This window comes from Phyllobates terribilis, unplaced genomic scaffold, assembly GCF_046119375.1.
Source record: "Phyllobates terribilis strain yellow unplaced genomic scaffold, ASM4611937v1 Scaffold_7__3_contigs__length_470593459, whole genome shotgun sequence".
Classification (NCBI taxonomy): domain Eukaryota; kingdom Metazoa; phylum Chordata; class Amphibia; order Anura; family Dendrobatidae; genus Phyllobates; species Phyllobates terribilis.
Window position 1 is genome coordinate 92,725,066 of NW_027362767.1, and position 23,537 is coordinate 92,748,602.

Here is a 23,537-nt window from a genome sequence, read left to right on the forward strand (position 1 = left end):
TAAAGACCATAAATAATAGCACTAAATAAAAAATCCCATATCTGTGGAACCGTATGGCAGATTTAAAAAAAAACAAACAAACCTGGATTTCTCATGGGAACGTCAGTAATTAAATAACAGCACAAACTTGTGACAGGTCCCCTTTAAATTGGTTAATCTTCTAAATAATAACTAGTCCATGCTTCTGTATATGAATGTAACATGTATTGAATTTCCGTATGTTGTACTATAATCCACTCCTCAGGATGAAGGAAAATGAAGAGAGGTTCAGATTACTGGAGGAGGAGAGGGCGTTCTACGTTTCTGAGTCTCAGGCCCTACAGAACTCATTAGCTGAACTCACTGTGGAGAAAGAACAAACGGAGAAAGAGTTAAAGGTAAAAAGACGACTAATGCTGGAGCCAATTACTGGAAATGTGAACAGAGCCTTAGAAACATTGAAAAAAACTTGTCTAGCACATAGGAGGCTAGAAGAAAAAAGTGCTCTGACCAAGTAATAATGTGAAAAAAAGAAATATTGTGCTTGTTATGATGAAGGGAGGCAGTTATTGCCTTAAAGCTACCACTACCATTATAATTGATGCATATGAATAACTGTAAAAGTGAGAGGGGGTCAGGTCCTACTTTTTCGGTAACAAAAGCATAATTAGTAGTGATGGGCGAGCACTAAAATGCTCGGGTGCTCGATGCTCGGGTCCAGAAAATTGGAATACTCTGGTGCTCGACCCGAGCAACGAGCCCAATGTAAGTCTATGGGAAACCCAAGCATTTTTCAGGCGGCTCCCCCCGGCGGTCTGCAGAAGGCCTAAAAATTGCCCAAATCGATGGGAACAGTGCTTAAATTACATGGGAACAGCATGGGGAAAACCCCTGGAAGCATTTCTGACTCCCAGGTCACTGCTGTCAACAACGTTGTCAGAGGTATTACTCCACTTTTACGGACTCACAAAAAAACATACAAAAACGAAACCAAAATGGATTTTCCTGGGAAATATGTTAAGGAACATCTTTTCCAGGGTAATGACTTGTACTGTATATAAAGCAAAATAAATAAGCAAAAACAAAAATACTCCTCCACACCTTGGGCTATTTTCACATTTAGTGTTTTTGATGTGTTTTTGCACTTTTGCGTTGCTTTCAACCGTGACAAATGCATTCACCGGGAAATGTCATTTTAACATTTTACAACCTTACCTGGCCATGTGGTGTGTGAGACATGATCAGACACATCCTGTTTCATTTATGAAGGAGGGACTCTGAAAGTCACAAAGCCTATTTTTATAGGGCCATCAGGCGGCCCTTAGTATTCTTAAAGGGCCAGCAGTCGGCCCTCGCTATTCTTAGAGAGTCATCAACCGGCTATGCTTTGTTGTTCCCATTACTAAAGAGTGGGTCTTCTATACTGTTATTGCATATGCAGTGAGTGGCAGGTCTGCCCAAAATTTGGACGCACCCCAATACCCCTTTGAAGAGACTTGAAGGAGGGCCTCCTGAAAACAATGTTCCCATTATTAGGAAGTGGGTCTCCCCTTGTGTTTGCCTATGCAGTGAATGCAAGGGTTGCCAAAAATTTGGAGGCACTCCAATGACCCTTGGAAGAGATGTGGAGGTCAGAGGGCCTACTGAAAAAAAAAGTTCCCATTATTGGGAAGTGGGTCTCCCATAGTGTTGGCCTATGCAGTGAATGCAAGGGTGCCAAAAATTGGGAGGCACTCCAATGCCCCTTGGAAGAGACGTGGAGTAGGGCCTCATAAAAAAATGTTCCCATTAGAAAGGAGTGGGTCTCCTATACTTGTAATGCCCATGCACTAAGTGTATGGACTGACAAACATTTACCCCTGGGGGGTATACATGAACATAGTGTATAAAAAAATGTTTTTAGGGCCATCATAAACACACTTTAAAAAAAATGATGTGGGTGTTGCATCATGGACCACGGTCACCCTGGTGATATGGTGGTGGAGGATGAGGATGAGGAGAAGGAGGAGGACCAGAGCAAATAGCCAAAATCAGGAAGCGTATACCCATGTGTGGGTGTGAAGAGGTGCATGGGAATACACCTCCCAAAAAAAGACACTGGATTTGAGTTTATGTTACGCTGCTATCATTCAGTGGTGTTGAGAAGTCTGGCCCAATCCAGCCCTTGTTCATTTTTATAAGAGTCAGCCTGTCATCATTTTCAGTTGACAGGCGGATGCGCTTATCAGTTATAATTCCACCAGCGGCACTAAAAACCCGCTCTGATAAAACGCTGGCGGCAGGGCAGGCCAGGACCTCCAAGGCGTAGAGAGCCAGTTCATTCCACGTATCCAGCTTGGATACCCAATAATTATAAGGTACAGAGGAATCACGGAGGATGTTAGTACGGTCGGCAAGGTACTCCCTCAGCATCTTCCCAAACTTTACACTCCTTGTGAGAGTATCACGCGCCACAGGGCCTGTGCGATGGGAGGGGCTGAGAAAATTCTCCCAGAACTTTGACAGTGTTCCCCTGCCTCTGCTGGATTGGAGTTGTCTCTCTCGCCTGTACTCCTTGGTTGTCCAACGAACTGGGACCTCTGCCGCCAGCGGTTTCAGATGGGAATTTTTTTAATAGTTCCACAACAAGGGCCTTCTGGTACTGCCCAATTTTTGTAGACCTGTCCGCCTCAGGAATAAGAGATATAAAGTTCTCCTTGTAGCTTGGGTCTAGAAATGTCACCAACCAGTAATGACTGTCACTCAAAATTTTGAGACCACGAGGGTCATGGGAAAGGCAGCGTAACATAAACTCAGCCATGCGTGCCAGACTGCTAACAGGCAAGACTTCCATGTCCTCACCAAGAGGATGACTGACCATGCTCTCCTCCTCCTCCTCTCTGTCCTCTGGCCATCCACGCTGAACAGACGGTATGACAGTTGTGCAGGTAGTATCGTCTATAGCGCATGAAACTAGCTCCTGTCCTTCCTCCTCCTCTTCCTCATTGTCACCCAATCCACATTGGGATGAGATGAGGCTGGGCTGTGTGTAATCACCCTGTATGGTTCTTTGCTCCATCTCATCATGCTCCGCCTGCAATGCATCCTCTTTGATTGTGAGCAGAGAGCATTTCAGAAGACAGAGAAGTGGGATGGTGACGCTAATTATGGCGTCATCGCCGCTCACCATCTTGGTGGAGGATGGTACATATGTCTGACATCCATGTCCACTCCTGAGCTCTTATGTGTGTAGTCTGAACTGAATACCGACGGCTGGTACTCAACAACTGCCCTCTTCTGCTCACAAATCCTTCCCAACATCTGCAGTGTAGAGTTCCAACGCGTGGGGACATCACACACCAGTCTGCGAGTCGGAAGCTGCAAACGCTGCTGAAACACGGCAAGGGCGGCAGAAGCTGTAGGTGATTTTCTAAAATGGGCACACAGGCGGTGTACTTTAACAAGCAGATGCGGCAGCTCCGGGTAGGATTTGAGAAACCGCTGAACCACAAGGTTAAGCACATGGGCCAGGCATGGTACGTGTGTGAGCTCGATTCGCCTCAGAGGTGCCACCAGGTTCCGGCCAATGTCACACACGACCATGCCTGGCTTTTGGTTCAGCGGTGTGAGCCACATATCTGCCTGCTCTTTCAGAGCTGTCCACAACTCTTCAGCATTGTGCAGTTTGTGACCTAAGCATATTAGCTTCAGCCCAACCTGTTGCTGCTTGGCCAAGGCAGTGCTACAGTGCTTCCAGTTTGTGACTGATGTGGTCATTTCGGAGATGGAGGCTGAAGAGGAGGAGGAGGCTGAGGAGGATGAGGTACAGGAGCTGTAGACTGTGGGGGCAACCCTGATTGACCTAGGGCCTGCAATCCTTGGCGTCGGGAGGGCGTGTTCCGTCCCAAGGTCCGACTGGGTCCCAGCTTCCACTATGTTAACCCAGTGTGCCGTCAACAAGATGTACCATCCCTGCCCACAAGCACTTGTCCACGTGTCCGTGGTTAGGTGGACTTTCCCGGTAACTGCGTTGTTGAGGGCACGGCTAATGTTTTGGGACACATGCTTGTGTAATGCGGGGACGAAACAGTGGCGGCTGGGGACCGAGTACCGAGGGACGGCCGCTGCCATCCGGTTGCAGAATGCTTCCGTCTCCACAAGCCTAAAAGGCAACATTTCGAGTGCAAGCAGTCGTGAAATGTGGGAATTTAGTAGTGTGGCCTGTGGGGCGTTGGCTGCATATTTGTGCTTGCGTTCCAAGGACTGGGGTATGGACAACTGAACGCTGCTCTGGGACAAGGACGTGGACGTGCTTCCTGATGCTGCTACTTGAGAGTGTGCAACGACAGGTGCAGGGCAGGAGGCATCTTTGCATGCACCATGGACAGGGGATTGGCTTGCATGCACAACAGCGGAAGAAGCAATGGTGCCACCCGCAGACACTGTTCCTGGACCCTGGGGTTCGGCCCACAAAGTCGGGTGCTTTGCTTCCATGTGCCTGATCATTCTGGTGTTGGTCAGGCTGGTAGTTTTGCCACCCCTGCTGATGCTGGCCTAGCAGGTGGTGCAAATGTACTTTTTGGGGTTATCGGCAGAGTCTTTAAAAAACAACCAGACTTGGGAAGACCTAACAGGTGTACTGGCAACTTCCTTCGTGTTGGTGTTACGGGGAACGGTTGCCTGCCTTCTGTCTGCGGCCACCGCACTGCTTCTTCTTGCCTGTTGGGGTGCTCTGCCTCCCTCCCCCTGTGTGCTGCTGTCCTCGCTCTGCATGTCCTCCTGCCAGGTTGGGTCAGTTACTATATCATCCACCACCTCGTCTTCCACTTCCGCACCCTGGTCCTCCTCCTGACTTTCTGACAATTGTGTCTCATCATTGTCCACCTCTTGTGACACTTTCCCACCATCGCCTTCTTGTGACCGTGGCTGCTCAAATATTTGGGCATCGCTACATGCGATCTCCTCTTGCCCCGCTTCAAGTGGACTGGCGAGAGGCCTGAATCTATAAATGGAAAAGTGAACAGCTCTTCAGAGTGTCCAAGTGTGGGATCCGTTGTCTCTGGGCACTCGGCATGGTGGGAGGAAGGAGGATCAGGGTGAGGAATATGCAGTCCAAACTCACGGCTACTGAGACTTGACCGTGTGGAAGACAGGCTGGTGGTGGCTAAGTGACTGGAAGCATTATCCGCTATCCAACCAACAACCTTTTGACACTGCTCTGGGTTCAATAGTGGTGTGCTGCGGTCCCCTAGGAATTGGTACCGGAAGGTCGGGCGAGAAGATGTGGGTGTTTGTTGTGGCACAATTTCAGCTTGCCCACAGCCTCAGCCTCTGCATGCACCATCACCATCACTTCCAGTTCCCCGGCCCTTGCCACCACCTTGCCCATTTTAAATGGAGGACAATATCTTCCACGCTCACTACAAATGGCTGAATTTGGAGCGAAGTTACATGTAATCCGTGTGACGGAAAAAACACAGTTTTAAATATCTTGCCTGTAGGTAACTATTTTGAACAGCAAACCGGTGTCAAAAACTTTGCTGACACAGTGAAAAAAAATTTGAATGGAGGCCAAAAATGGCAGTATTTTCAGCGCAATTATATGTGATCTGTGTGACGGACAAACCACAGTTTTAAATAGCTGGATTTTTAGCGCTGTTATATGGAAAGGACCTGGCTGTATTCTGCAGTGCCCACAAGCAAATGGCGCAGAAAAACGGTGTTCTTTGGATTGCTTTTTAAGCAAATAATGAGGATTAAGATCCAAAAAAAATTCTTCCTGGCCCCTGAGACCTGGGCCTTTGTCTAGAAATATCTAACAGCAGCAGAAGGCAGAACTGGAATGGAGCCTCTTGTGCTATATACCCTGCCTGCCTATATACACTGCCTGGCTGATATCTCTGCAGATGGATTAGTTCTCAGAAGGACTGTTTGTTAAGATGGATATGTGTAATGTACTTGTTTTCTCCCTACACTACCTAATACACAACCAAATCTCTCCCTAGCTCAGCAGCACCTCTCCCTACACTGCCTGATTGCGGAGTAGACTGACGAGCACAGCGGCGCCAGGTCTGATACAGACCTGATGACGCTGTGCGGTCAGCCAATCACTGTAATGCTACAACCAACATGGCTGTGGCATTACAGTGAGTGGCAGGCAATCCCGGCATCTTGATGGCGCTGTAAAGAGTGCCAAACATGCAGGGAGGGGACCCGAGCGTCCGCCCGAGCATCTCGCAAGTACTCGGCGAGCTCCGAGCATCTCGAGTACTGAGATGCTCGGGCGAGTACCGAGTACTTGCGAGTATGCTCGCTCATCACTAGTAATTAGAAAAGATTAAAACTCACCTAGAGCCTGGGTTAGTTCTTTTATCACAACTACCTTGATAATTTGGGACGTTCTGGAGCCTGCATTGGCTTTATACAAAAAGGTTGGTATTATATTCTGTGGCATAACTAGAGTCTAATGAACCCCAGGGCAGAATTTGGACCTGGGCTCCCAACTACATGTTGGTCAGATGTATGGGACCTTATAGCGTTATAGAACTTATAAAAACATGCATATTTGCCCATCATGTAATAATGTCTCCTTCTTGTATTAATTTCCCCCATCTTGGCCCCTTCCTATAACAACGTCCCCCCCATCCTATAACAATGTCCCCCATCCTAAGCCCCTTCCTGGTATAATGTCCCCCTTCCTGGCCACTTCCAGTAATAATGTCCCCCCATCCTGTAATAATGTCCCCCATTCTGGGCCCCTTTCTGGTATAATGCCCCCCTTCCTGGCCACTTCCTGTAATAATGTCCCCCCATCCTGTATTAATGTCCCCCATCCTGGGCCCCTTTCTGGTATAATGTCCTCCATCCTGGGCCACTTCCTGGTATAAAGTCCTCCATTCAGGGCCCCTTCCTGGTATAAAGTCCTCCATTCAGGACCCCTTCCTGGTATAATGTACCCCATCCTGAGCCTCTTCCTAGTATAATGTCCCCCATTCTCATCCTGGGCCCCTTCCACCAACAATGTCCCTCTTTGTTCTTCATCACATTTTAAAAATAAACAAATGATTATTCTTACCTTCCCTCTCTCCCACGACGCGCATCATCCTCTTCTATAGCCGGCGCAGTAGCCAACAGCTGCCCGTGACATGCAAACTGACGTCAGCTGCTGGCCTCTGATTGGCCAGTGGCGTGTATTGCGGTGCAGGGAATCGGAGGCTCTCTGCACTGCAATACACTTTAGCTGAATTTGCATCTGAGGATGCACATCCAGATGAAATAGGTGCTGGCGTCGGTGGGCCCCCCTCCAGCATGGGCCGGTCGCATTTACTGCAACCGCGATCGTCATGACCCTGAGTGTATTAGAATACAGTAGATTGCTCATACAAGTGTCATTTTTGTTTTTTTCATATTTTGTAATTTCATTAGTGTTTTCTCACAATACGTCTGTTGCAAGCAACCTTCTCACAGTGGGATATTCAGCAATATCTGAGACTATTCACAACTTGACTAATATAATTCTATTTTTTTCATCAGCTGCAGTTGAAGGTTCAGCTGGACCTTGAGCGGAAGCTTCATGAAGCAGAGGAGGCTTTACGGAGGCTTGAAGCTGGCCTGAATTCTGCCATCTTAAACCAAGACAAAGAGGAAAAAATGAGGGCAGACGTCAGTCACCTGAAGAGTAAGTGTAAGACCTTTTTCAGACAACCGTAATTTTTCACATACGCAAAAAAAAACGGTCCACGTTTCATCAGTGTTTCGGATCTGAGTTTCGTCAGTGATTTTTCAGTGTCAAATTTTACCATCAGTCATTTTCACGTATGGAAAAAAAAATTAAAAAGCTTCTCCTATAGATTATAATAATCATGGACAGCACTGGACTGTACATTGATGCCATCCGTGTGCTGCCCATGATTTTTACAGACCCATAGAACTGTATTGGTAATTTTGATCAATGACTGATAAAAAACGGACATGTGAACATCTTCATAGTCTATAATGGGTACGTGTCCTATCTGTGAAAACTACAGATAGACCACGTATGTGATTTACAGACGTCTGAATGTGGCCTAAGTGTCGTAAAGTTTTACACCAAAATGTAAAATTGATTTTACATTTGATTGATTGAACTCATTACATGTAATGGCAGGTGAGATTTTTAGTCCCATACACTTTCGATAGATGTCGGCCAAACGACAGTTCAACCGATTAGATAACAGCTATTCCCATATACAGGAGCACTCATTCTGTGGATTGTGCCTGTTTTCTCTATGACAGAGCCACTGCCGGACATCTCTGGTGGCGGTTTATGTCTTAGAGAATAAAAGGATCGTCAGTCTGAAATCGGACATGCCAGATCCTTATCTTCCCAGACATCATCTGTTAGAGGCCCTCATACTTATTAGACTGTCGGTTTAACCCTTCGATGTTGGCAAGTTTGGTTGACATTAGTCTAAAGTGTATGGGGGCTTTTAGGCTGGTGTTATCCACCTGTAGTATGGTTCTGACGCTGAGGAAGAGTATCATACATGGGGTGTTACTGGTCTACAACAGTATCTAAGAGTGCATTTGCCTAAAGCTGTTGTGTAAAACCAAATTAAAATCCTGTGCCACTAGTTGGGGAAATAGCTCAAAAGGATTAATTCCAGGATACTACTAACCCTACTGAAATGTGACAGATATGTATACGAGCCCTGGTTGAATGGCCACAATGGTCACCAGACCTTACCCAGATGGACTTTTTCTTTTGGAGAATTATGATAGATTAGGTGCATTCAAGAAAACCTTGTACAATTGATAAAAAACTAAATTCTCATCTTTCCTCCATCTCACTTAACCCAATCTACTACTAGGCTGCTGCCTCAGAGTAACCCTTGACTTTGCCATGCCTTTGAAATCACACATCCAAGCCCTTACCACCTCTCGCTGCCTCCAAAATATTTACAGAATTCGTCCATTCCTCAACTCTCAATTTACTGAAATATTAGTACATGCCCTCATAATTTTCCTCCTCGACTACTGTAACATCCTCCTCTGTGGCCTCCCAACTAACAATCTCGCACCTCTCCAGTCCATCATTAACTCTGATTTACAATTAATCCAACACTCTCCTTGCTACTTCTCCGCCTCTCCCCTCTGCAAATCCCTTCATTGGCTCCTACTAGTAATGACTTACAAGGCCGTCCATAACCTGTCTTCTCCATATATCTCCGAACTAATCTCCCCATACCTACCCACACATAATATATGGTCCTCACAATACCTCCTTTCCTCCTCCACACTCATACGTTCCTCATCCAAGCACCTTCAAGATTTCTCCCGAGTGTCCCCCATCCTATGGCTGTGCCCCTACACGTCTGATTATCCACCACACTTGGATCCTTCAGACAGAACTTGAAAACCCATCTCTTCAAGAAGACTTCCAGCCTACTATGACTCTGCAGCCACCTCACCACCACCGAAGTTGCCGTAACCGCCTACCCTACTGTCTCCTACCCATTATCCTGTAGACTGTAAGCCCACAAGGGCAGGGCCCTCTCCCTCTTTTTACCTGTCTGTCACTGTTTTTGTTCATTGACCTGTCATGAACTTTTACACTGTCTGATCTGAATTCTCTGTAGAGTTTTTTGAAGAATGCATCAGGAATTCCGAGATTGAGGCAATGAAGCCTGCAATAATGAAGAACTCTGTATACGTGCCAAGAGCAGCAACCAGACGCATCAAAAGCTGCCGCTTTCACCAACAGAGGCCAAATTTCTCTCATTGTGAGTCAATGACTAGCAGGATTTATTATAGAGAATGTTGGGATTTTAGTATGAATATCATAAATGGATAATCAGGAACTTGTGTGGGACTATAAATACCAGCCATTGTGAATATATTATGAGAACCAAACAACATGCATTAAAATCATAAATATGCCATGGATGTTCCTTTTAAATATTAGTAATACTGCATCCATTTAGCAATGACATTAAGACCCCAATTTATTAAGATTGGTGTTTTGTACGTCGGTCTTAATGCAGGGAGCGCTGTAGTAAGAGCCGCCAAATTCATTAAGAAGCATGTGTATCTTACAGTTGCTGTGCGCCTCCACCAAAAATGATACTCCAGCCAGAAGCCGACATACATTTCTGGCATCATTTACTTTGGTGTTGTAAATTAGAGTGAATTCTTTGTTTGAAGCATATTAAAAAAAAAATGGATTACTCCTCCTCACCACACTTGCAGTGTTGGTATGAATTTGGACAAATTGGTCCTGGCAGTATTGGGCAATAATGATCTTAATACTCCAAGTGTTCATGATGATATTTACCTTGAAAAAGCAACTGAACATAGGACAGCCCAGCCAGCTAGACCTTTGCAGTTTGCCACCAGAAAAAGCCTTCAGGCGAAACCCAAGGTCGTGATTTACTTTTGTGCTATTTTAAGTGGATTATGTGAGTATAATAAATATCTCATCTTGGATAAGTGAATCTTAATGGGCTGCCCTATGTTCAATTTCTTTTTCAGGGTAAATATCATCTTGAACACTAGGAGGATTACGATAATTATTCCTTAATAACGTCGGGACCATTTTGTCCATTAGGATACCGACACTGCAAATTGGTCCTGGCGCTACTGGGCAATAATGATCTTAATACTCCAAATGTTCATGATGATATTTACCTTGAAAAAGTAATTGAACATAGGACAGCCCAGCCAGCTAGACCTGTGCAGTTTGCCCCAAGAAAAAGCCTCCTGGCGAAACCCAAGGTCAGGATTTACCTTTGTGCTATTTTAAGTGGATTATATGTGTATAATAAATATCTTATCTTGGATAAGTGACCCTTGATAGGATGCCCTATGTTCAATTGCTTTTTCAGGGTAAATATCATCTAGAACACTGGGAGGATTAAGATCATTATTGCTTAATAACACCGGGACCGTTTTGTCCATCAGCATACCGACACTGCAAATGTGGTAAGGAGGAGTAATCCAGGTTTTTTTGGCACATGCTTCAAAGCTAAAATGCAATTCACTTGTCCTTTTAGCCTGCTTTTCTGAACTATCCAATCTGATCTTATAGTTTTATACGTTTGAGGTGTGCTTGACACTACTTAAAAATTTAATCTTTGTAGTTTACCTTTATAAATTTATTTATAAAACCTTGTGAAAAATATTTAGATTTGAGAGTCCTCAGTGGTTGATACCTTTTAATGGCTAACTGAAAAGATGGTAACAAGTTGCAAGCTTTCAAGACTATTCAGGCCTCTTCATCAAGCATAGTATAACATGAAATCTGAAGAGTCACATATTTATACACAATAGGACGCAGAAATAATGCAATAGATGAGACAGGTGATGTAAAGCAGAGCTATTACTATGGAAGAGGGATAAACAGTTCTGGCTGTAAATATTTTAGCAGTTCATAGATAAGGAGTGTGAAAGTTTTATTGTCCTGTGACAACTTGAGGTCTGGTCTAGGGTTGTGATGACCCCGCAGTTCTGAGGACCACATTCCTTAGTTGATGTAGAAATCCATGCAACACATTCATTCTTGCTCTAAAGGTGTCAAAGGTCACCATGAGTTTATATTCCCAAACTTTTCTGTCTCTCTGAGATTTGAAATTACCTTTTAATACCAATAATTTCATTTCTGTGATGCTGTGATCAGGGGAACAAAAATGTTTGGCCACTTGTAGATCTATTCTTTTTTCTTTTATTGTGTGGCGATGATGACTCATCTTTGTCCTAAGTTTTTGCTCTGTCTCCCCAACATACATACTCTCAGCTGGACATTTGCTACATATAATTAGTGTTCACTACATTAGATGTGATACAGCTGAAAGTACTTGGGATCTTGTAGTTCTGATGTGAATTGGGTGAATTGGGGCTCTTTATCTTGTCTGTGGTTATTATAAACCGACAGGTTTTACATTTTTTAGAACCTTGTGGAGTTCATACAGAAAGTATTTTTGAAATTTGTGTAATTTTTCATTATACAAATAATACCGTTTATTTTCTAAAACCAGAATATCTCGGTAAGGGCACTCACCCCTACCTGATTTGCCTTCTGGCTAGAATTAAAACAAACACATTTTCTATTTTATGCCTGAAGAAGATTTTTTTGTACTCCTTTCTAAAATTAACATTTTTCTACACGGCGAAAAAAAAAACCTTTATAGTAGCAGCAAAGTTAATGAGATTTCTAAAATCTCATTCACATGGCGCATTTGTTTCTTCTTCTTTTTTTTTAAGCTGTTATGCGTTTTTTTACCTTGCCTTTTTTTTAACCTGTTACCCATTCGTTTGAATGCATAAAAATGCATAAAAAATCTGTAGGAAAAACGCATCAAAAACCCATGCAGAAAAAAAAAACACACTGCAAAAAAGGACAATGAGAACATACTCTAAGAGGGAAGTTTATTGCTAGTGTTTGAGTATCAAACAGGTTAATCTGTCATAGTCTATCTGGTAATTGGATATATATTTTATTTATGTGTAGTTTGTTCCATCTTGGTCCAAAATGGTTTAATTCATGGGCAATTTAACTAGATATAAGTAACTTCTAACCTATATTCCAACATCTCCTACATGAAGGAGAAAAACTAGTATTCATTATATGCAAGAATTCAGGGGTTTTGTACCATTTGGTTATTAATCATTCATTTGTTCAATCTCTGTATTACGAGAAGTACAATGGCTTAGTTTAAGAATATTTTCTGTTTGAGTTTCATATAATTTAATGAGTTCTTTTGACTATTTATTCAAGAAGTAGGGGCTAGTCGTATCCAAAAAGTAAGGGCTAGTCGTATCCAAGACGTAGGGGCTAGTTGTATCCAAGAAGTAGGGGCTAGTCGTATCCAAGAAGTAGGAGCTAGTTGTTTCCAAGAAGTAGGGGCTAGTCATATCCAAGAGGTAGGGGCTAGTCGCATTCAAGAAGTAGGGGCTAGTCGCATTCAAGAAGTAGGAGCTAGTCGCATTCAAGAAGTAGGGGCTAGTCGTATCCAAGAAGTAGGGGCTAGTCGTATCCAAGAAGTAGGGGCTCATCATATTCAAGACTGGCAGTTTCTAAATTGACGAGATGGGTTTAGGGAAGGATGGTTTGTATTTAATGCATTTCCTGAAAGGGTTTGGTTCTGGTGACTGAAGCAGTCTTTATTGAACTTTCATGTCCTAGATATATTCTTTTAAACTAGATAAGGGTTGATCTAAAATAGAATTAATTGGCTGTCAAGTGAAAACAAGTTATCATCTATTCATAGGATAGGTGATAACTTACTGATTGGTGGGGGTCCGACCAGTGGGATCCGCACCGATGGGCAAGATGGGAAACTTTTATCCCCGTTACAAAATGGAGCAACGGGTCTGGCAGCCCAACTGCATCTCCATTAGTTCTCAGTTGGGCTGTCGGAAAAAGCCAAGCGCAGCGTTTTGCAACTCTATAGGGAATGAATGAAGCCGCTCTAATGGGAAAAAAGTTCCCCATTCTGTCGATCGATGCAGGTCCCACCGATCAATAAGTTATTACCTATCACAGAACAACCCCTTTAAGTCTTTCAAGAGAAATTACATTGCGGTTCAAAGCAATTTGATCTATTGGGACAGTTTTGAAGAAAACATTGCTTCGTAATTTATTTTTAAGCTTCCAAAACTTATTCGAAATTATTAAGAGCGAATTTTCAAAGCAAATTGTTGGGAGCAAATTGTAATCTTATTGGTCAATGTGGTAGCTACGTATGCATTGGATATCTTTGTAGGGGTTATTTTATTATTTTTATTTGTCAAAATTATATTTGTAATATCTCCCTTACAGCATTGTTTTCCTAGGTCTTCCCATAATTTCCTATGCGGTGTTATATGCCATTCAAGAATTCTGCTAAGGCGAAACAGTTCTTGGTACTTTTCTATGTCTGGCATGCCAATACCGCCATTATTCTTGCAACTTATCAAATACTGATGTTTGATACTATGAAAGCTGAATCATTCATTTCTTGAATTTGTAGAAACAATGTGGGGTAATCTCATTTAGTAAAGTTTGTAAAAAATAGAGAACTTAACTTTGGGTATGATAGTCAATTTTATTATTTTTTTAAGGTCAAACCAAGAAATTCGCAATGTATCCCAATCTTTAAGTTCTTTATCTGTCTTATTACATAATGTGGGTAAAACTTAAGTTAAACAACTCTTTGGGAGAATCACAAATTTTAACACCTAGATAAGTAAATGATTTTTTTAAATTTAAATGGGAATTTTTTAGTTAGATACTTCCAAAGGTTGTTTGGGTTTAAAAAAAAAGAAAGAAAATAAGATTTAAATCTATACTACTATACTACATACTAGTAAACTAGAATAAAGGAAAAACATGGAGAAGAATCCAATCAGAAGCAAGAGTATTTTTCTAGAAATTAAAAAAAATAAAAATGTAAAAGAATGTTACAGATTTAGCTCAGACATAAACTCTCCCTATGAAAGAAGTCTATTCCGCATGTTTATGGGGGGAGGCAAGATGGTACGTTTGTTTTCACTTTTATCAGTTCATGGCCTCTAGGAGGATTTGGCTTTAGGATTTGGCTTTAGGATTTCATAGCAGAAGCTCTGTGACCACTCTCTCTCTTATTTGACAGCAGCAGGCAGCGATCCTGACAGGTGGGTGCACAACAGGCTTTGGCAGAAAAGTGTCAGATTATCTCACTGTAACCCTTTTCATGCCAAATCTACTCACTCATCAGCTCCATTTTCATCCTTCAGTTTTAACACGAAAAAGCAAACTTTGTGTGCAAGAGTTTGCATCCAGAATGGCATCATAAAAGAGAAGAAATAGCTTTATAGCTTTATTAAATAAAGAAGTTGACTTAATTAGCTTATGTTTTGCTTCAAATCACACTCTGCAGTGGGCAGTGTTCACACAGGCACTGGATTCTTGTGTCAAAACAGTGTGATGTTTATTTCCACTGGTTACACAGTACCAAAACCATAAACATAAATCCCTAGCATTGTCCAGGCGTTAACCAAACTATATAAGCTCTGGCTACTTCTGACACCGCTGAGCTAGCCCCAGCTTGGTCCTACAATATAGCTATTGTCCATAGCAACCAGTGACACTTGCAGTTTGGTACACACGGCCTGTGCAGTCTCTTCTCGGTGAGCGGCTCTAACTTGTCTCTCTCTTTAGCTCCAACACAATTCAGTCTGCTCAGCTACCCCCAGCTGACCAACTAAGGTGAGCACCTAGCCTGGTTATATGCACCTAATCAGAACCTGTAGAGCTAGGATTTAACCTTAGCCTACCGGGCTTTGCCACACACCCTCCCCGCCCCCGTCCAAAGCTGGGGGATGGCACCATCTGCCAATACACAGAGATTAAAAGGGTTTTAAATTCACCTGAGCGTGAGGCTCATACTTAGTGACACGAGGGTGACCTAGTAACTCCAAGAACCTGCCCCTATTTTTGGGTACCGATTTTCGGTTGCGCTGATTTTGGGAAGGTGGCAAAATTTTTGACACTTTGACACCCGCAATGTTGGCTTCTGACCAGGCCAACAAGAAAGGGGTTTTGAGTGGGTCTCTATCCTTTCAGGGCTTTAGTATTTTGCCATAATATATGAGAAGTGGCTTCCTTTACCCTGGTCGGTGTACTTTATAGTTGACCTCTTCCTCCTTTTCCACCACCCTATGGGGTCCCTGCCACTGGGTAAGGAACTTGCTGTCCACTGTGGGCACTAATAGAAGTACCCAATCCCCAGGCTTAAATTGTCTCAGTCGAGCCAACTGATCGTTAGACCACAAGTCCCAGAACAAAGGAAAATCTCGAGTGATAACAATAGCATGCAACAAATCCCTGACCACTCCCACTTGGTGGAACACGGAACCACAATCTGTGTGTATGTCGACCTGGGCCCTGGGACAGTTTTTGGTGTTTCTGTGGATACACCTTACAACCACCCTCTGACATGGACTTTGGTATCCCAAAAAGGTGACCTCAGGTTCCCTTGATTGCTCAGGGAATTCTCCATAGCTAGGTATCTTTCCACAAGGTTCACAAGGTCATCCGCATTTTGGGGATCTCCTTGGGTAACCCAGCTTTACAATGATTTAGGTAGTGAGTGGATAAATCGGTCCACTACCACTCTTTCCACCATCTGTGCCGGAGAGCATGTCTTAGACTGCTGCCATTTTTGCATGAATGTGTAAGAGGTCGAACATCTGGGACCGGGGCGCCTTGTCCCTTTGGTAACAGCAGAGGTGCACTCATTGCTTCCTGACTGCCAGGGTTACTCCCATATGTGCCATAATCTCCGCCTTCAGCTTGCCATACTCCTTGGCATCTTGCAGAGCAAGGTCGTAGTATGCTTTCTGCATTTTCCCAATAAGGTATGGAGCTAAGACCTCTGCCCATTCTTCTGGGGCACTTTCTCCCTGCCTGCCTCTCTCCCAAAGACAGTCAGGAAAGCCTCGATGTCGTCCTTCAGAGTAATTTTCTGCAAGGCCTAGTATGGATACTGTCACTTTGGCTGGCAAAAAGTGTCATCTCTCTGGCCCGGACAGCCTCTATCAGGAGAGTCATCTGGTGCTGCACCTGAATCAATTGCTTAACAAGCTCCTCCATTCTTTCAGACTGTGTTTTCAATGCTGTCGCTGCCGTTACCCAGGACATGCAAAATTTAAACTGTATTCACCTGTGCTCTTTGAGACTTGCAACCTGCATTCAAACACCAATTGTAGGGATCTACGTTTAGCAGGAGGTAGTGTTCACACAGGCACTGGATTCTCGTGTCAAAACAATATGACATTTATTTCTACTGGTTGCACAGTACCAAAACAAATCCATAAACATAAATCCTTAGCATTGTCCAGGCACTAACTAAACAATATAGACCCTGGTTACTTCAGACACTGCTGAGCTAGTCCCAGTTCGGTCCCACAAAACAGCTATTGTCCATAGCAACAATTGATACTTGCAGTTTGGTGCAGTCTCTTCTCAGAGAGAGACTCTGGCTTGTCTCTCTCTTCAGCTCCAACACAATCCAGTCTGCTCAGCTTTCCCCAGCAGACTGACTTAGGTGAGCACCTAGCCTGGTTATATGCAAAGTTATCCAGGTTTAATCAGAACCTATAGAGCTAGGATATAGCCATGGCGTACCTTGCTTTGTACAAGGAGTTATAAAGAACTTTTATATTGATGGCCTATCCTTAGGATAGATCATCAATATCAGATCAGTATGGATGTAACACCCGGCACCCCTAACGATCAACCTTTTCTGATGCCGGTGACGGATGGATGTAATCAGTTGCAGAGGGGAACATTACAGCTCTGTCAACTTTCTAGTGGCCGTGACATGGTACTGCACATCCGCCCCTATTTGAATGATTAGGAGTAGATCTGATGTACCCCGCTGTGGCTAGTATACAGTTTACAGAGTTGTGGTGTTCCGGTCAGTAACTGACCACGTCCTGCCGCTGCCGGCAATGGGAGCTGCTGATCGTCGGGGATGCTAGGTGTTGCACCCCTACCAATTTGATATTGATGACCTATCTTTTTGACAGTGAGGATGATCAATGAGTGGAACAGGCTGACACGAGCGGTGGTGAGTTCTCCTTCAATGGAAGTCTTCAAACAGCGGTTGGACAGACATGTGTCTGAGATGGTATAGCGACTCCTGCATTGAGCAGGGGGTTGGACACTATGACCCTGGGGGTCCCTCCAACTCTAACATTCTATGGATCATAGGATCCACAATGTTCCCATCTTACAGATGATTACATTGTAATACAATAACTACATTTGTGACACGTTCTTACCATCCTTCCTGAGTTGTCTCCGAATCTCCTAAAATGTAGAATCCTTTTGAAACCCCAGCAAAGCAAGCAAGTCTCTTGCCGCAGCAGTGACCTGACTGCCTCCCTTCCCGGAATAAGAGCACCCTCCTCTACTGACCTCTGCTCATAGAGGACAGTGCAAGATGGGTGAGGAGTAGCCAACTAGTCAAATTTTATTTCATTGCAATAAGAGAAGATGAACATGTTTTTTTACTTTTCTTTAAAACACTGACGAGCTGTTTGGAACCTATTGGAAAATAACCATCTATGAAGATGAGAATAACTTTTTAAGCCGCCAGTAGAAATTTTAGAGAACTGTTATGGGGCACTCTAGCTGTCATTATGGGTATTCTTATTTATGTAATGCATGCAAAAGCATAATCGCAGTGACACATCACTACTTTAGGCATTTTTTTTACTTTTCTGTTGTGCTACTTTTTACTATAGGATCCCCTATTTTTGTTTTAACATTCACCCTGTCTTTTTTTGCAGTAAGGCACTCACACTCTTTCTTGATGTCTCCGGCTGAGACCACCGACATCCAAAGCCTTAAAGAAGCCGCCAGAAACCTGACAAGAGATAAACATTTTCGGGAAACTCTCTACCAAATCATCACTCAGAAGGAGCCTTCACAAGGACATGACAAGTGACATCCATTTACCATGAGGATTGTGCCCTTTCTAATATCGGCGTCTGCCTGTCAACAGTGTGTGCAGTTTTTATATTATTGCTTAGGATATTGCTGCAGAGCTTTCATGTACTGCACCCCTGTGTCTGCATTTGCCAAGAAATGCCCCCCCAACACACAGGCCAATGCACAGCTCCAAACAGCTCTGCCTCCAGCTCCTAACATGGACCCTGTACTTTGTCGCCAACAAAGTCTGCCCTCTCCAAGTATCACATGCTATTCCAACACCCACTGTCACCCTGTATATCAAAGACTGTGCCGTTAGTAGTACAAATTGTAGTAGATAAATTGTCTAATATTTTTTTATTATTGTATCACGATCAGGTGTGTCCTGCAGCATTGCATGGCCTATAGGTCTCCTTACACTGGCATGTCAATCTCCACAAGAAGAAACGTTTCCCCTTAGACTCCAGCCAAATCAGATATCATGCTTTGCACAGAGGAGGGGCAACATCTTGAAACAAGTGAATATAAATTGAGATTCTGCTTTGGCTTTTATTCTAAGTCACGTGACAAGGCTTGTTAAAGAGTCGATATTGACTTTTAGGATTGCTACTTCCAATAGGTGGCACTAGAATACAAGTCCTCATCCTCTCTGAAGAGGCAATTTGCATATTTAATTTCCCAGAGGAGCATTGCGCTGCCTATAAGTCTCCTTACACAGGCATGTCACTCTCCACAAGGAGAGATGTTAACCCTTAGACTACAGAAAAAAACATACAGCAATGGAAGCAAGATGTCCTTCCTGATACAATACATCATACGGTTCCAGAGATATGGGCCTTTTTACTTAGTGCTACTTTTTATTGTCTTTTCAAATAAGGCATGGCCTCTTTGGTAAAAAAAAAAAAAAAAAAAAACGAACATAAAATTTAGCGCTAAGCAAACATGGTCCATATCTCTCAAACTGTATGATGGATTTAAAAAAAAAAAAACACACAACAGGCATAAAATAAAAAAAATAAAAAAATTGGTTACTTTTGTCCAGGTGACAAGTTCTCCTTAAAGTGCTGTAGCAATTTTCTTCATTTTAGTAGATGTTAATATTTTTTACCTACTATGGCCCTCATACAACAGAGACAGCTAGAACATGTCAAATCTCAGCCTTCTGGGGCCACATGACTACTTTGATGAGATAGGGATAGTGTAGCAAAACCATAGTCACACCTGAATCTATAGAGCGTCTGTGCTTGGTTTGATCAGTCATTTTGTGCTGACAGACTCCCTTTAATTAATTTTAGGTACGTGAAAATATTTATATGTAGTAAGCTCCCCCTAGTGGTAGCTGCAAGTAGAAGGATTATATCATTTAAAGATGACCTGTCACTTGCTCAAACAAATTGAGTTAAATATCTTGTAAAAATCCCCTGTTTTTACCTGATTCTGTTTCAGTTTTCCATTTTGCTCTACGCCACTCTATTTCAGAGATATTCACATTTGTTTTTTCTGAAGCACATTTTGTGAAATCTCTGTTTGCAGATCAACTGGGCATTTCTTTAGAGTCTTCTTTCCTTGGGGGCGTGCACTTTTACCTCTCCTTCCCAGACACTACCAATCACAGCTCAAGTCTGCTAGACTGATAGATCAGCTGTAAGCTGTGATTGGCAGCATCCAGGTGGGAGAGGTCAAAGGCCACACCCACAAAGAAGACTTTAAAGAAACGCCCAGTTGAGCTACAAGTAGAGATTTCACATACTGCGCTCCAAAAGCAACAACGAGAATATCTCTGCAACGGAGCGACGAAGCTCAAGATGGAAAAAAGCGGCAAAATAAGGGGAATGCTGGGATTTTTTACAATGTCCGTGTCTGCCTCTAGCTCCTCTTTCCCCCTCCTCTCCCCATAGAACTTTATGAGCACCAACTGTCATTTACTATTTCCGTAATGGGAATGTCTGTATTCAAAGATTTTTACCCGTGAATTGAGTGTAAATAATCAGTCCAGGAGGAGAAAAGAGCAGATCTGTTACAAATTTTCTTATCTTTACTTGTACAATTGATTTATGGAAAAAAAAATGTTAAAACAACAGTTACTCTTTAAAAATAAAACCAAATTATTATTCCTTATTAAATGACAGTGGTGTGCAGCTTAGGCATGAAAGGATTTTTATATTAATACTGTAATAGAAGGAAACAGGTAGGTTGAAAGAAGGAGGGTGGCAGCAGGTCCATTGAACTTGTCTATCTATTAAAGTGGCCATGACCCAATCAATAAGGTAAGATATCTTGGAAGTGCTACTAATTTTACGGGCTACTCCTAGGGAAGCATAATCTTAGTGATCGATATAACTGCGTGAAGTTAAAGTGGTTTGCGGTTGAAAAAATGTATCTGCTATCCACAGGACCTCCACCAGTCTGTAAAATGGGGGTCATGAGACAACAGTCCAGGGGAGATTAAATTGAATAGTGGTCACTCTATGACACTCAATTCAGTATCTAACAGACTGCAAGAAGGCAGAGTTCTGCGCTCTGATGTCTGTCACTTCCATAGACATGACGGCCACTTCATTCAACCACCTCTGGAACAAGAGCACGGGATCCCCGTCTTATTGATCGATGGGCTCCTACATTTATGTAGATGGGTGACCAGGGCTTTTTCGTGGGCAGGATATTTGAGATATTAGAAAAACGGATCTCTGACTTCTAACTACAAACATATAGTAAGAAATTCATCAATGCTGAATTTTGCACCTAAAAATTAAAAGTTGTTGAAAAGTTGCTTAGTCCGCGACGTTCATGTTCACATTCTAAGAACATGGGTTTTTGGTTTTTTTTGCTCACATTGCATTTACTTCCACCGCTATGTCCTTTCCATATTTCTTTTATTTATGGTGACAACCTTGAAGTTTTCCTAGACTAATCTCAGTAGATGTTTCTTTAATTAAAAAAAATAAATAAAGCATTTTCTGGGTCAGCAGAATGTTTCATGTTTTACTTATATTAAGCAAAGTGTTAATAGCCGCAAGGTCTAGAAATATGTGATGTGCTGCTACATCAGAGAAGAAAGGAGGACCCTTTCAAGTGGTTTTACTGATGGGCATTATTACTGCTAAGAGCCAGTCTTGTAACCATTACTGGCCTACATGGTACTAGATAACCTCTTTTTTCACTTATTTTGTTATACCTGCCTTGGCGCTGATTAAAATAGATCAAGCACCAGAGATACTCATTCAGTTTTCCTTATATGTAGATCATCATAACTGCAGTTTATGATCAGTACTCTATCCATTTGGTCACTGGTATTCCTAATCACTGACACTTTTAGCGCTTATTAAAACCATTGACACATAGCCACCCCAACTACACTGTGTTCCAAATTATTACGCAAATAATATTTTCTCAGATTTTCCCAAATTACCTATATGAATTGCAGTCATTGTAATTTTCCAGTCAAATAACTATTAGAGTACAATTGAAAGGTTTTTGTACAAACTGCCTATGATAACAGTATATTTTTAAAAAAATAAAAAACTGAAACTGCACTCAAAATGCATGTTCCAAATTATTATGCACAGCAGAGTTTTCAACCTTTTCATTTTAAAAAAGAACAAAAAAATGGTCATTTTTGAAATTATAAGCATTAGCAGGTTATTACAAACTGAAATCAAACAGTTTTCAACTCAAAACTTTATTCTAGGTGATGTTACATTTGCACATAGGACCCCTTGTTCGAAAGGAGCTTCTGAACTCTCTCGTCCATTGAATTTGTCCGGTTTTGGATGGTTTCTGCTTCAATTGTTTTGCATGAGGACAGAATACCCTCCCAGAGCTGTTGCTTAGATGTGAACTGCCTCCCGCCATCATAGACACTCCTTTTGATGATGCTCCAGAGGTTCTCAATGGGGTTGAGGTCAGGGGAGCATGGGGGTCACACCATAAGTTTGTCCCCTTTTATGCCCATAGCAGCCAGAGATGCAGATGTGTTATGTGTAGCATGAGACGGGGCATTATCATGCATGAAAATGATCTTGCTGCGGAATGCACGGTTCTTCTTCTTGAACCATGGCAGGAAGTGCTGTTTGAGAAACTCAACATACATTATGGAGTTCATCTTTACCCCTTCAGGGATCCTAAAAGGGCCGACAATCTCTCTCCCCATGATTCCAGCCCAAAACATTACTCCACCTCCTCCTTGTTAGCGCCGTAGCCGTGTTTGCATGGGGTGTCCATCAACCAGCCATCCTCCACTCCATCCATCTGGACCATCGAGATCATTTCATGCATGATAATGCCCAGTCTCATGCTGCACATAACACATCTGCATCTCTGGCTGCTATGGGCATAAAAGGGGACAAACTTATGGTGTGCCCCCCATGCTCCCCTGACCTCAACCACATTGAGAACCTCTGGAGCATCATCAAAAGGAGTGTCTATGATGGCGGGAGGCAGTTCACATCTAAGCAACAGCTCTGGGAGGGTATTCTGTCCTCATGCAAAACAAGACATGACATTGGCCACACCAAGGGTACACTGAAGCCCCCTTATTTATATATGCATTAAAAGGGAATTTTTGAGCAACTACACCACTAAAATGTATGTTACGGGTATCATTTTTATGGCCTACTTATATAGATATTTAAGTAGCTGAATTTGCCGATTGGGTGTGACAGACCCCCTTTAATTTTGTAAATGAAGGTGAAACAATTTGGGTTAAAGTGTTGTCAATTTATTGTACAAAAATACATTTCACAAGTCAGTAGAAATCAAACAATGCAAAGTGATTGTACAAAAAGAGAGCAGGAAAAAACACCGATTTGCAAAGCGTCATGATGCATCCATAGAGCAATTTTCAGTTTGATGATCATGCAAAAAGATAACTTGTGCAACAATGTTATCGGATATTCCTAACCATTCATTGACATTTTGGGATCTGTGCCATCACTATGAGCACTCTCAACTCATTGTGATGATAGGTTTATCCAAAACTATACACTGCTAATGTATGGATCTCCGTGCCATTGTAATCAGCTGTACTTTATCTGTATAGTCGGTTTATTTAAAGTGCTCGCTATAAGTCATGCACATGGTTAAATGCAGGATACATAAGCTGCAAGAAGCTCGTGCTCACATTTCAGGATTATTTAAAGTCTGGGTG

The 23,537-nt window shown here is 42.7% G+C and overlaps 1 protein-coding gene across 2 annotated transcripts in view; it reads left to right on the forward strand.

Annotated features, from left to right (window-relative positions):
• PLEKHD1 (pleckstrin homology and coiled-coil domain containing D1) overlaps positions 1-19,343 on the forward strand; it is a 43,046-nt gene extending 23,703 nt beyond the window's left edge. For both annotated transcript variants that reach the window (XM_073638985.1, XM_073638984.1), the window contains 4 exons: positions 245-377; positions 7,492-7,636; positions 9,576-9,719; positions 18,250-19,343. In XM_073638985.1, the coding sequence (XP_073495086.1) occupies positions 245-377; positions 7,492-7,636; positions 9,576-9,719; positions 18,250-18,407 (580 nt within the window). In that variant the 3' untranslated portion in view covers positions 18,408-19,343. The remainder of the gene's footprint in view (positions 1-244; positions 378-7,491; positions 7,637-9,575; positions 9,720-18,249) is intronic.
• The last annotated feature ends 4,194 nt before the right edge of the window (positions 19,344-23,537 follow it).